General features: G+C 41.1%; 1 protein-coding gene across 6 annotated transcripts in view; it reads left to right on the top strand.

The window, feature by feature from the left end:
• The window catches only part of bnc2 (basonuclin 2), a 164,946-nt gene extending 153,131 nt beyond the window's left edge, over positions 1–11,815 (top strand). For 5 of the 6 annotated variants that reach the window (XM_051386495.1, XM_051386492.1, XM_051386490.1 and 2 more), the window contains one exon: positions 6,194–11,815. In XM_051386495.1, coding sequence (XP_051242455.1) covers positions 6,194–7,013 — 820 coding nt within the window. In that variant the 3' untranslated portion in view covers positions 7,014–11,815. Of the gene's footprint in view, positions 1–5,028; positions 5,103–6,193 lie in introns of all 6 variants that reach the window. The other variant, XM_051386496.1, reaches the window with a different exon arrangement.
• The last annotated feature ends 3,149 nt before the right edge of the window (positions 11,816–14,964 follow it).

Here is a 14,964-nt window from a genome sequence, read left to right as displayed (position 1 = left end):
CTATTAATAATATTCAGCATTATAATTACTGTTTTTAGAGGAATAAAATATATATCAAACATATATATCAAACAGTTGTGTGTAAATTCACATTTCAGGTTTGGTGACACATTCCCTTGCCAGTCATTTAAACAACCATGGTCACCTGTCCAAGTTATCTAGTCACTAAACACAGCGTGGACATAGTGTAAATTTGTAAATTCCCTTCCACCCCTCTAAAATACAAAGCTATACACACACACACACACACACACAGACACACACACACACACACACACTCACACACACATTATATATATATATATTGCTGCCTCCTGCTAGTTCCCTCCACCCGAACTCCCTGCTCCTTTTCCACCCCAAGTCTTTTATTACATTTGCTGTTTCGGTGGCATCTGTTCCTACCACTGTTTGTTCATTAGCAGCATGTAAATAGAGCTGGTGATTCTGGGACTCTATTAGAATGAATGTGGAGGGGAACAGGGGGGAGCAGAACAAGAGACAAGTTAGCGTTAGTGAAGGTGCAACCCTGCTGCTCACCTGATGCAGCTGTGCCGACAGCAGCAAGATGACAAGACGTGTTATAATAGCATGCATTGCCTCAGTGTGGTGTACTGCCACCGGTGAGTTTGTTATCTCCCCTCTTTTGACACAAATTTAGGAATAGTGTGCGCCTAAGGCATGACTGGCCTGCTGTGTAACATGGGCATGCATACGTATGCACACTCACTTGCACACACACATAGATGCAAACACACAGGGACATGTACAAATAGATAAGATAGATAGATAGATAGATAAAACTATTTGTATACACCATATCTCTTTGTAATTAGTCTCTTAATGCTGTTGTTAAGAGTTGTTGGATATAAACAATTAACTGCCTTATCTGAACTTTAAAATAGCAGGAAGATAGTTAATAGGAGAAGTTAATATGATAAAAAAATTTCATTGGTAGATAGGAATTACAGCTAAGAGTAAAGTGCCATTGGTAATCTTCAGATATTGCTCAGATTTTAAGGTGGATACTGTGAATCAGAAAATTAAATTCCTACAGCTGCCCCAATTTTTTGTCAGTTATGTAATTTAGTGCCCTCATCCTGGAATCTGCTGTCATGACCCCATAACGACAAAACTAAATGAAGCAGTAAGAAGAAAGAAATAATCATCAGAATAAAAGAGGGGGAAAGGATGGTGTGAGGAAGCTGCATTTTCACAAATATGAAGCTGGGTGTTTGGTATCAAAGCCAGGGGTGAGTGGAGTGCTTTAGACAGGAACAGAGGGTTCAAAGACTAGACTGCATTGCATAGAGAAAGGGTAAAACCTTAGCATGAACTCTTCCTATACTCGCTCTCTTCCTGTATCAGCTGGGATGTGTTTGTGTGTGTGAGTGAGAGAGATGGTTTGACTCCATGATGAGAAAAACACCAGCATATAAATACCATTCAAACACATAAAGTGGCAGAACATATGGGAGATGGAGATAACTTTGTAGCAAGGAGTGACAATTGCTGCTGTGAGCATAATGCATCTTTAATACAGTATAGCTCTGGGTGGGTGAGACCTAAGCACACTATTGTTTCCATACTATCTCTCTGGGGGATAAATTCCTGATAGCATATGGGACATATTACTCTGTTGCTGGTTCAAACAGGGAACAAAACAACAGAAAGAAGGGCATTGCATAGCTAGAGAAACCCTGGGGCTTTGAGACAATTCAATACACAAGCCATGCTTTCATCAAATCTGTCCCTGGATAATCTTCTAATGACATAATGTACGTTTGAGTGTAATGGTAGCAATAAAATGGGAATATAATTTAGTTGTTTTCATAAGAGCATTTGCTCTGATAAGATTAAGAAACTGCACGTAGGAAGACATTTGCACAAAATAATGTTTAGAATGTTTATTAGTAAGAAATTTGATAAGTCAAACTCCATTCTTTCACCAAATAAAATGTTTTTTGCCAGTAATGATTAATAAGCTGCTCTTTCCTGTAGTTCACTTCAGACATAAAAGGGTGATAAAACAAAAGGAATAACTTAAAAGTAATTCTGTTTAAAAAAAATTAAAAGAACCTTTAGAATAAGAACCATGTTGCATTTTAATAAAAGGAAGGTAAAGCAGTGGTTATTTGTTGTTGTTTTTACAGCTGAATAATATATGCTAAAGCAGCTCTATAATACGCAGGCCTGCTTGGCTTCCCTTTCTCAATACCTCCCAAACAGCTGTTGACATCCATCAATAGGGAAGTCCAAGTACCTCTGCATATCTGATTAGTCCATTGACCGAGTGAAAAGCCAAAGGCACGTAAACACACCATCAGACACCAGCATCAAAAGCTCCCGTATCAAAGTGAAGAAGAAAACAGAGGAGAGGTCATTTGATCTACCGAGAAAAACATCCAAGAGCCCATGACATTGTCAGAGTAGGACACGCCATAAATGTGCTGCCACGGGAAAAAAAAAATATCACCAGTGTTTGTTCAGTTTGGATCCCTTCCCTATTAGACTGTAGGATTTCACACACATGCGTACACACAAGAATTAGTGAGCATGAATACTGTACACACACTCAGGAATACAGGAAGGATAATTTAATGTGCCCTTGAGCAAGCATGTAATGTGTGTGTTTTTGAGTGTAAAACAGAGACCAACATAAGAGTGTGCGTATGTGTGGTTTTACAGTGGGGTGTTTTTTCTCCCAGCCGCCTGCCATAAATGATTGCATATTTATTGTGGGGAGTGAGCAGCGTCGGCAGAAGTGTTGAAGAAGCGGCATGATTAACTGCTGGAAAGACGCGCGTACCAGTAATCATCACCATTATTGGCCTCATTAATCATATTTTTTTAAACCGTTGACGAGACTTGCCTTACTTATCTAATTTTTATCAACCTACCCCGCTTCTCTTTTTTCAACCTTCACTCCAGCATTCTAACCTGCTCCTATGTCGCTACAGCAAGTAGGTGTCCTCCCTTTTCCACATTCCCATGGTGCAGCAGTGCGCAGCCCATGGTCCCTGCACGGGCCACTGCAAACGGAGAGAGTGAAGGTTAATTATGTTGGAGAGTCTCTTTCCTCCCCTCTCCTTCCTCTCTCTGTCTCCCTCGCTTTCCCTCGGTCCCCTCACGGCATGTGGGCCCGGCTCCGCTGCTTCACAATCAGCTCTCTGTTTGTCTCTTATAAACAAAGGGTACGCTGCTCATAGAGAGAATACGTTAGCAAAAGCCACTCACCCTAGTTTAAAATATCTGCTGATTAAAATACGGAAACTTGAAATATTACATCCCTTTGGTTTATCGTTGACAGTTTCCTTGTGATGTATTTTGCAAAGAATAAAAAGAATTTTTGTTCTTAGATAAATAACACAAGCACACTGTTTGTAGATAAAAATGTTTTTAATGTGATATTTAAAGCCTATGCACACTATGCTGCTGAACAGACTGAAACAATGAAAAGTATTTATAACAGTGACAGAGAGTGATAAATGCTACAAACACTTGTCTTCCCACTTCCACCTAAAACCTCATAACACACGCCAAATGACAAGACAAAGAACCACTCGCGTCAGTTTAATACCACTCAGCCTTCCATCTTATTTACACATTATGAGTCATTTAGACAACATACACACACATATACACACAAACTTACTGACACAACAACAAGGGCAAGGGCCATCAGATGAACCTAAAGATGATTAATGCCGGCTGGGACAAACATACTCTCACTCTACCTCCTCTGCACAGTGGGCTCTCTAGAGGCCTCCCCCATCTTTTGGGCAAAGATGGGACTGTCAAATTGGTTTGCCAGCCACATTACTGGCCAACAGGGAGGGAGCGATGGAGGAGGGGGGGCGGTGGGGGCACTAAGGAGCTGGGTTTTGGGGAGGAAAGATAGAGCGTACTGAAGTGGACTGATGGAGGTGGAGGGATGGAGGGGAGTGGGAAATGGGGCAGAAAGTCTAAATTTGATAAATGAAGGGATAAGTGCATTATGCCCACCGTGCGTGTGTGTGTGTGTGTGTGTGTGTGTGTGTGTGTGTGTGTGTGGATTCAGCTGACTTATTTTGTTTATTTAGGGCATTGCTAACACAGGAGTTAAATAATAATGTGTGTGCAAATTATCATAAACTGGGCTCTTTTTCTCCTCTTCAGCTTTTGAGATGAAATAATTTCCAAATGGTTAGAAATGATATACCATAAAGTTACCTTTTTCTTCCCTTTATTTTATTTTCATATATCTGTAAAATACACCGAAAGACTGTAGTATTAAATGTTAACATTTTTCATTAGATGTTGTTGTAATATTCTAACAATGTGGTGTGCATTTTGATTATTTAAAGTGGCTACTGTAGCTAATAGCTCAGACTACTTACTGCATGATATTTAGCATGTCTTTAATATCTAAAACTGAGGTAGCCATGGTTAACTTAGAGCTTATTAGCAGTGAGAAGGTGTTGTTATAGAGATGGAGACATGTTGCAAAGGACCTGCCTACCTGAGCATCATCAACAGCATCCTGAACTTCAGGTTTAATTGAGCAAATGTGGCCCCTCTTGATGTCAAAGCCCCTTTTCCCTGCAGAAATTGTGCCCATCTAATTATATATTATATATCACTGATTAAGGCATATTTCTTAAAACACTCAGGCCTCTAACAGGCAAGCATCCACACATGTATTTGACAAGACAGGAATACAGCGCCATAGACATTGAATCATGACTCCCATATTTTAGCCATAAGCTAACACCATATGGGTGCAACTGTACTATCAAAGGATAAAAAAGAACAAAGGATTTATATAGTCCTTTTGATCGAAGTCCCACTATATGGAAGTAGTATATTTTCTGTTCACACACATACACACACGCACAAACAGACAAAAGCAGTGCATGCAGTGACAGCCACGGCCAATCGATTTGCCACGCTCTCTCTCCTCAATGCTGACGATGCTTGAGTGGACGGGCTCCTGGTTGCCTGGTTCACGGAAAAGGGTCCCTCAAATGAATGTATTTTTACCTCTTGCAGGACAATGTCGGATAGGGAAGTAAATAATTAAAGGAAAGGGACCCTTTTTGACTGCATCAACCCTGCCACTGCTGGTAAGCTCTACTATCCATTGTGACTCCATTTTTGCCCGTCCTGCTAAGGATGACCGTTTTCTTTTCTTTTTTTAAGTTTTTGTTTTGTTTTACACACATGTGCCCTCCCTGCATGGAAACCCCTCACATTAAAAGGCACTGAGTGTTTGCATATTATTCTTATTTGATGTAAGTGCTGACCTGATAAGAGAGGAATGGGCCATGTGTATGTCGTATCTGATATCGGTCATTAGTTGCTTAAGTTTCTTTTCTGTGTTATGCAGTTTTGTTGTGACATGTGTGCAGTGGGTCCCCTTGTTTTCCAACTTGGCAACTGTGAAATTGGAGGGAAAAAGCACTGAATTGGATTTTTCAAGCCCATTTCACCTTGCATCCTTTAGCATGGCTTTGTACGCTAACTGAAATCCTCACTAATCGTATCCTGGCTTAAGCATGGCTCTTGTTATTTAGTTTCTTTCATCAGCTGTAGCATACTGTGTGATACAGTTTGCCTTGTGTTTGGGAAAAATGCCCATCTTAATTAAATCCAGGACTACATAAAGACATGTTCATTGAGGTGCTCGATTAAGCCACCTCCAATAGGGAACAAATGCGATAATGCTGTCAGGGCCTAGTGCTAATATGCTATCCAGTTCCCCTCGATTATCACATTACCACAGCTCGAATCAATTGATAAACTCCCATTCAATATGGTGGAGTATTTAATTGAGTCAGAGTCTATTGGATTTGAGGGCTGTGCAGTACAGACATGCTGACAGCGGTAAACACTAGCAGGATGCTCTCTCTCTCTCTCTGTGCGATCTTAGAGCACTTTTTCTGAGGAGAGCTGCAGGGTGAATTTCTGTCTCTGTGTGACTGTGTACCTCAACTGATAGCAATAATTACACATAGTGGTTCTTAGATATTGAGTATTTGTAGCCTGCTACCATTTGACAAAAGTAAGATAAGATTAAAATATGATAAATACACTATTGTAAATACAAATACATGTATTTCAACACAAGCTATTTTTTTTTATCTGATAAGCAATGTATGTTCCTCATACACTGGCAGCATTCTGATTTACAACTCTGACTGTCTCCCCACATTAGGCACAGCTCCAACATCAACCTGCACCGCAAACTGCTGACCAAAGAGCTGGACGACATTGTCCTGGACCCCCAACTCACGCCACTGCCCAAGGACCTGCGAGCCGAGTTACTGGCCAAGATCTACGCCGGGCACCACATGGGCTTGGACCCTATGGCCGGGATGGGCATCGGAGGCGCCAGCCTCGGGCCCACTGGCCTGAACCACAGTGTCCGTTCCCCCATGAGCATCGAGTATCCCCACCACCCTCTCAACCAAAACCTTAAAAACCACCACACCAACGGCTTCTCCCGGGGCCAGCCAGACGAGTACATGGTGTTGGACCTGAGCACCACATCTAGTGTTCAATCCAGCAGCAGTCTCCACTCCTCACATGAGTCAGACGAGGGCAGCGATGAAGGCATCCTATTGGATGACCTGGAGGAGGAGGGAGAAGAGGACGAGGAGGAGGGCAACAGTGAGGGGGAGGACTGCTCCCAGCGCGCCGAGGGGCGGGCTGAAGGGAGGCATCGGGATGAGACTGGAGAACTAAGAGGAGAAGGACATGGTGAGAGGTTGGAACCTTCCTCCTCACCATTCCTCCTTTCGTCCACCGGGGGCAGTAATTGTGGCAGCAGTGGGATCCTCTGCAACATCTGCCACAAAATGTACAGCAACAAAGGGACCCTGCGTGTGCACTACAAGACAGTGCACCTGCGCGAGATGCACAAGTGCAAAATCCCCGGTTGCAACATGGTGTTCAGCTCTGTGCGCAGCCGTAACCGACACTCTCAGAACCCCAACCTCCATAAAAACATGCCCTTCTCTACAATAATAGACTAAATAATGACTTGCTACTCTACCCTGCTGTCAGTCTGCCCGCTCCTCCCTTCATTCCTCATCCTTATTCCTCCTCAAATTAGCTTTTAACCCCAGCCCAGGGCCATCAAATACAAGCTAAATGCCTGTATGCCTCCTGCCCGTCCTCTGTAAGTCATTGTAAGACATTTCTATGTCCCTCTATAAAATTCATTGACTCTAAATACAGTTTATTATTGTGACCTTTGACTTTTCCTTCTTTGGAAGAACAGGATGACGCTCTTGAGCATGGAGTTTACTTTATAACAAAACTCCAGTTGTTTTTTTTCATAAGCCCCTCCATCTTTCCTTTCAAACGTCATCCCCACTTTGTTTTTTATGTCCGTCTCCAAAGAATCTATTCAAACTCTTATTTGTGACTTTGCCTGCAGAAATGATAATATTGAAAAAAAAAAGAAAATCTTCTTGTTGTATTTGTGTAATGATAGCTTTTAAATGAACCCCTTACAAAAGCATGACAGCTTCATTTGTAAATAATGTCCCAAGAGGCTTTTGATGTAAAAGAGTTGTGTTGATGGTTGTTTGCTTCTTTTTTCTCTCTCTTTATGGTTTTATGTTACAGTCCAGTACAATACTTCCAGCTATAGGCAAGACAGAGGTAGCATCTTACTAGCTTGACTCACTTATGTTAGCTTCAAAAACACATTTTAAACTGAGTCCTAGGAAAAAAAAGAATATCATGTGGCTTGTTTTATCTACTTGTTAGATATTCAGAGGTTGCCGGCATGCTTTTTTAGGCTCCTACACTGATATCATTCTCTGTATTTCTATTGATTTTTTTTTGTCTGTTATGTTTATGAGCTTTAGTATACCAATTCAGTTTTTGCACTTTGCATCTATACAAGGGGATGTGTAATATTATTATGAGGACTTTTGCAATGGTAAGTTTAGGTGTTGTTTGGGGTCACTGATGGCTACAGTGCCAAGGGAAATGACAGTACCTTCAAAATACTTGTGCCAGTTTCTTTTTGCACGTGCTCATTTTCGAACACAGTTTGACAACAGAAAACATCTTGAACAAAACCTGAGATCTTCCCCCATTGCTAAACAACGTATCCAGAGAGTGTCTTGCTTCAAAACAAATCCAGGTGTGACTGAATATACATTGCTGTTTCACAAAGACAGAGGAGTTAAATATCGAGTCTCTCTCTCTCTCCCTCTCTCTCTCTCTCTCTCTCTCTCTCTCTCTCTCTCTCTCTCTCTCCTCTTTGTTTAAGGGGTAATTTGTGTATGGTTGCCAATTATGATCACAATAATAACTTCAGAGTTATGGTAGGGGTAATCTGTGTAAAACTCACGTTGGTTCTCACAAAAGGCATCTTAATGAAACATGATTGTCCCATAGATTTGAAAAAAAAAGAGAAAAGAGATGAAAATAGTCCTTCAACTGTGACCAAAACAAAAGTGTTTGCTTAAGCAAAACTCTTTCAGTGTGACATTGTACTTAAATCGTGCCCCATTGGATTAATATGATGCACTTCAGTCTTAAATCTTTTGCTGTGATATTTTCGGTATCGGTTTCCATTGCTGAGTGTCGGCTACAAATGTACTCTATGAAAAGTGTTGCCATTTTGCTGGCTGTTGGTTGCAGCCTTTTTTAATATGTCCATGACTGTCTCACGGTACAAATATTTCCAGTAACTGGGCAAAAGTAGCCAAGGGAAGGGGTATTTATTGGTGGGTGATGTATCTTCATGGAGATGTTTTTGTCCAGTATAAGAATATTTTTTGTAAAAAGACAAAAAATAGAGATTGTTCCTCAGTTTGACTTCTGTTTCAATGTATTAGCAATGCCATGTGTTACTATACAAGGAGATCTTGTCTAACTTGACTGGTGCTACACACAGAGGGAAAAATATGCAGTGTTATGTGGTGTGCTGTACAGTATTCACAATACCCTACATCCATAACAGTGTTGAGTTCCATTTGTTTCATACTTAAGCCATTTTGCAATATAGACATGACCTATTCTAGTGAAATATTTCACGTCCTCTTTTTTTAAGACTCCACCTATATGACACATGCAGTTTTCAGTCCTCTCTTCTCGGAGATAAAGAGAGTGAGACAGAGAGCTGAGGCTGATGGAAAGGTTGCGGAGGTGGAAGGCTGACTAGGGAGGAAAGGATGACAGCAACGATCATTAAAAATGTGCTGCTTCTCCGTTACCTGGAGGCATCCCTGCCATTCCAGCTTCTTCTGTCTAATAACTCACTTGTCACTTCGTTACACTGCCAGACGCCAAGGTTGCTGACAAGACTGTGACACTGACAGAAAGAGAAAAAGAAGGAAAGAGATTGTGTGCTCTGAACAATTCAATTTGACTCACCCAATTTAGCTGAATTCAATTCATCTATTCATTTTCTATGTGTGCCTATTTTTATTCAGGGTCACTGATAATTCAATTCAATTCAATTCCTTTCTCTCATTCTGCTTTTCTCTTTGTCTGTCAGAGCACAGTCATTTAACAACCGCCTTACCCATTTCTTCAACCCGCCACTCACTTACCACCTCCACACCCCACAGCGCAGGTCCTACAGGGACACACACTAATAGTGTATGCTTAAGTTCACCGGACGGCCATGGCATAGGAAAAAGGGATGGGTAATTGCCTGTTTATCCCAAGTGAAGGGAAAATTGAGTACAGGAACCCCTGCCTTCTCCCAGGAGTGGGTTTCACTGAGGCGCTTGCTGCCTCATTCACTCATTCAATCCCCCCGGCCCTCGCTCTGGCAGAAATAAAAAAAGTGCTACTCGAGGAACCCTGCTGACAGCTGTCTCTCTAACACACAACCATACAAATGCACACACATGCACACAGAGGAGAGTGGCGCACACTCACATATGCTTCCTACTTACAGGCCAGAAGGATGACAAGAACTAGATGACTTGTTAACCTCTAGTGATGGAGGAGACAGGGGCAGAGAAAAATAGAGAGTATTCTCACCACAGGAAATGAAACTCTCCATCTACCATTAACATTATAGCTGCTGCCACGACACAGAAAGCTAACATTCCATTATGGAGATTGGTGTGAGCTAGTATTGAGTCAGACATGAAAAGTCCAAAGCTATTAATATTATTATTTCATTTAAATGTCCTAACATATCTAACAGCTAATGATTTGGACATTTTACCTATAAGGATAGTGGCTAATTAAATACATCTATCAAAAAGGCCAGCAACCTCACAGATTGATTTGACCTCTGTAGAATTAAAAGAGCTGTGCCCAACATATCAAATTAATATAAATGTGCTCTGACCAATAACCTCAGCTTCGATGCCCTTCTTGATCTGAGAAAACCAAGTTTTCTCCTACGGGCTCCGAGTCCTGCACGGTACTGGTCATGCCAGCAGGGCTAAGAGCTGCGAGAGGCTGGAAACAGAGCTGAGAAAACATGCAAACGACTGTCCAGCATAGCCAGGCAGACAGACGGCAGGAGAGAGAGAGCAGGAAGAGATGGTGGAAAGGCATTGGGCTTAGAAAGTGGTCTGGCTGGAGCCTCGCGGCAGTCACTTAACAAGGCAGGGGAGAAAGCGAGGAACACAGGGAGAGGAGAGAGCAAGAGAGCAGCAGGGCCAGGACTCCCCAGGACTCATTGCCAACTTCTTTTTGATTGCCTGCTGGAGAGCGATCGAGCCACCCCTTACATTTCCACCCCTCTCCCCTACACTTTCCTCTCCTCTGAGAAATGACCACCAATTTCCCCCTCTCCTCTGAGAAAACCCCAGAATCCAATCCTTGTCTTTTTTACTTCTCCAACCACACGGGCCCAGGTGCATTCTGCTACCTTGTGACCGGGCCGTGGATCCGCAGGAACGCGCCACTTAGAGCAGCCTCTTTGGCCCAGACCACTGAAGTGAATCTTTAATATTTGATTAGACGAGCGTCAAGCATCAATTATTCTGTAATTCTACATAGCACGCAGAGGGTGAATGGGATGGCAAACGGTTGAAGCGCCTGACCTGTTAACCACTGTCCATTTTGTTCTCGTCACAGAGTGAGTGAGTACAATAGGTGTAAGTAGAGATGTGACACCGCATGCAAACTGTCCAGTTAATGTAGCTTGTGGAACAAAGTGGGATTAAACGATGGGACATCATAAGAAATATGCAGATAGTAGAAAAATACACACATACGTGGGTTTGTATAGATGCTTCAGTCTCATGTGTTATGTTCTAAAAAAAAAAAAAAAACACTCATTAATCTGAACTGGAACCTGTGAAATGTCAATGATCCTGATAAAAAAATTACTGTAAATTCATATAATGTTTTCCATTGTGCCAATTATATTTTACAGTCTTAAAATATAAATAAGCTTGAAGACCTTGTGAATTTAGATTTTTATTTTCACTTGTGTTTTTGTGTATCCAATGCATTTGTGTCTGTGTCTTTAAAAGCCTCCGTTATGGCACTGGCACTCAACAGCGTTGCATGGCTACATAGTCGCACTGCAAAGAACAACACTTTGGTGTCAAAATGGTGATTTGGAAGCCTCATGAATACTGTATGTTACCTAAACAGGTGTTTCCCATTTGCAGACAGGAGGAAAAAAAATGGTCCTCTTTTTAAAAGACTCTTGTTTCTTTTTTTCTTTCTTTTTTGCCTTTCTTGTATTGTTTCTGTATCATAACTCTCTATGGTTTTTGCATAAAATGCATAAGGGTTTTGGGATGTAAATGGAATTTTATTCATATTTTGTCCAAATACCTCTTGTAATTTGTATCAGAATTCTTGTACAATTTTTATATTAAAGATTTATCAGTCACTGGCATTTTGTCATTACATTTTATTTAAGAGGACCTAGACTTATAATCACTGAATTGTGTTATTTGTAAAATTGTATGTAAAATAGCTTGAAACGACTACATTCTCTATAAAGCAGAAAGAAAATTACAGAGCCTGAAAACAATGTGTCAATCAAGCCATTTTAACAAGGCACTGTGATTTCAGCAGGTTTTACTGGGCTCTTTAATTACCCTATGATAAAAATCACTTGGGAAAAGGCTATCTTGACCAATTAGTGGACGATTAGATTAATAGAGTTATTAAAAGATGTACTGGCATGAGGAGAAGGTGCTGCTGGTCTTAGCAAATTAGTAAGATGGTCATTCAAGGAGGGAAACAAAGGACATACAGCACCTTTGTCTGATCATATGCTTAAATTAAATTAAACAGACTACAGAAGAAACTGCTGTATTTTTGGGTGAAAAATATATATTAAAATGTACTTAAAATTGGCTTAATTTGTTTAGTACAACATGCTGAAAAACAGAAATGCCTTTTATAAATGACAACGCTTTTTCATCCCTCTATGAAAGTAATATTTTCATTTATAACTCTACATAAAATTAACATTAACATCTTTGAATATTTACAGAAAAAAAAAAGAGTCAAAGAAAAAAAAACTTAAACAACGGTACAACGATGTGACACCGAAGACAGAAATTGACAACGACAACGGACAAATGCAGGGTCATTTTGCAAAAGCGACCTGTGCTGACATCATTTGCTATGACTGGGGGTCAAATTACAAATTGATATGAGCTCCAGCAGGGATGTCATGTTTGCTCTGGTAACCAACAGGAACATAATGCCTCCTCCCTCCCTTCTGTGAAAGTGAAGGAGTGACAGAGGCCTTGTTGACCTTGAATTAGACACCATTGCTCTTTGTCACACACCAGTTCCTTGATCCCCTGTCATTGTTGATAGCTGCACAACACATGCGCACACACATACACACATATTTAAGAATAATAGAGCTGGATGGTATTGATTATATGCAGGGTTAGTAAAAGATACTCTCACAGATATCCTCAGCCACCCATCTTAAACACACACACACACACACAAACACACACGCGACGATCTCCCACCAGGGAGGCGGTGGGCGCTGTCTGCTACTAGGCTGACCTCCCCGCTACATAACTGAGCGTGTTTCTGACGGCGGCAGGTCATCGATTGGCCTGACAAACACACTGGCCCTCCGCTGACCTTTGAGAAGCAGAACTCTCTGCTGTCGGAGAATACATAGAGACAAACACACAGAGAGAGAGAGATAGCCAGGGCAAGCTTTGTTGTGTCTGAACTGGAAAGGATGCTGCCAGGGGTGGAGAGGTTGACAGGGCAAAGATGTCCATCAGTCCATCTGTCTGTGTATCTGACCTTAGAGTCAGTCCATTGAAGCGCCTTAGTCTGTCAATGGCGTGCTGGATCAGTTTTTAAACCTTGAAGTTTAAATGTTATATTTCAGAATTAGGTTTCCAAAGCAGCGAAGCAAATTGGAATTACATTACAGCAGCGTTTGGTATGGTTGACTTACAATAAGATATCAGTTTGGCTATTCAAGCATTATAAACCTGTGCAGACCAGTGCTTCACAGACAAAAAAAGACAAATCACTACCTCCCATTCACCTTCACATTTACGGGCAAGTGCAATATATAGGACAAATAAATGGGACACAGCTCTCTTTTCCAGCCACACGCAGCAGTGAAACTCAAGCGACTGAGATATGGTTACATGTTAGAGTTTATTTTAAAAATTCAAATGAAAGCCAATGGTGCCTGCAGAGTGTTTCGGTTGCAAATGTCTACAAGTAGCATGTACCGTCTCCAGTTCAACAGACTTGCATGTCTTTTCACTGTGGAAGGAAGCCAGTGCTGTCAGAGAGAACCAATTCCAATGCAGAGAGAACATGCAAATGTCATTCAATAGGGGGCTGAAGATGAATCAAACTGTAAAGTGAAAGTTTTAACTACTTAGACACTGACACAGCATGCCACCCTACGAGACTGTACAATTACACACACACACTGTATATATGTAGTCAAATTGATATATATTTGTTATTTGTAAATCATTTTATGAAATCGGCTGTTTCCATTCTCTTAGCTAGTAAAGCATCAGATATTAGATAATGCTGTTAACCAACTAAAGAAGACAGACACACTATCCATTTCAGACGCAGAACCTATAGATTGATACCATTTTGTCATTACACTTTCTGCTTCTTAAAAGGACTTCAAAAATCAAAAAAGCTATGGTAATATCAAGCGGCAACCTCCATGACTTGCAATTGAAGCCAACAAGGAAGTAACAAAAACTGCAGTAGCTTTAATGGCCACTTGAGGCTGGCAGCAGAAGTGATCAATCTCCACAAGGCCACATATTAAAATGTCCAACTTTAACATTTTTATTAGTGCTGTCAGTTTAACGCGTTATTAACGGCGTTAACGCAAACCCATTTTAACGGCATACATTTTTTTATCACGAGATTAACGCCTAGCACACTTTGTAGTTTTTTTCACATGCTGTTGCAACAACTAGTAACGTTAGAAAAACTACAACACCACACCGGATCTAGCTAGATCGGAAACAAAACAACAGGCACGCCGCACACACTTGTTTAAGAGTGGCAGACGTTACGTTTTGAGTGGATGGCGAGTGCCAGACGCCGAAATGGAAGGATTCCTTGTTGTCTGAAAATGTCAACAGCCTTGTCTGTTTGAGTAACAGGCTCAAAGCAAAGAAGTAGTAGGCTTACCTTTTATTGGTAACCGTTACTGTTCATTCTTTCTGAAATAAGAGGCTGGGTTGAGCCTCTGGTAAATAAAGAGCAGTAGCCTGACTGCTATGTTCAAAGCAAACTTGAGAAAAGTATTAAGCCATGGTTTAACTGCACTATAGACTGAGTCCTAGTTTACCTTACATGTGCACTTTGTAATTTTATTTTGTATCGCCCTGTTTTGATCCCTTAAAAAGGGCTGTTGAAGGGGCTGTTTGTGTGACGAAGTATTTTTTTCACCCTTTTGGACAGTGTTACATTGTGTGAGAGATTATTTGCACCAAGTAAGAATGTTAGTGTGAAATTGAACACTACAGTATATGCCAATGTTGTTTTCAATAAAAACAACAT

This window comes from Dicentrarchus labrax, unplaced genomic scaffold (genome assembly GCF_905237075.1).
Source record: "Dicentrarchus labrax unplaced genomic scaffold, dlabrax2021, whole genome shotgun sequence".
Taxonomy (NCBI): domain Eukaryota; kingdom Metazoa; phylum Chordata; class Actinopteri; family Moronidae; genus Dicentrarchus; species Dicentrarchus labrax.
This window is presented reverse-complemented; position numbering and strand designations above follow the sequence as displayed.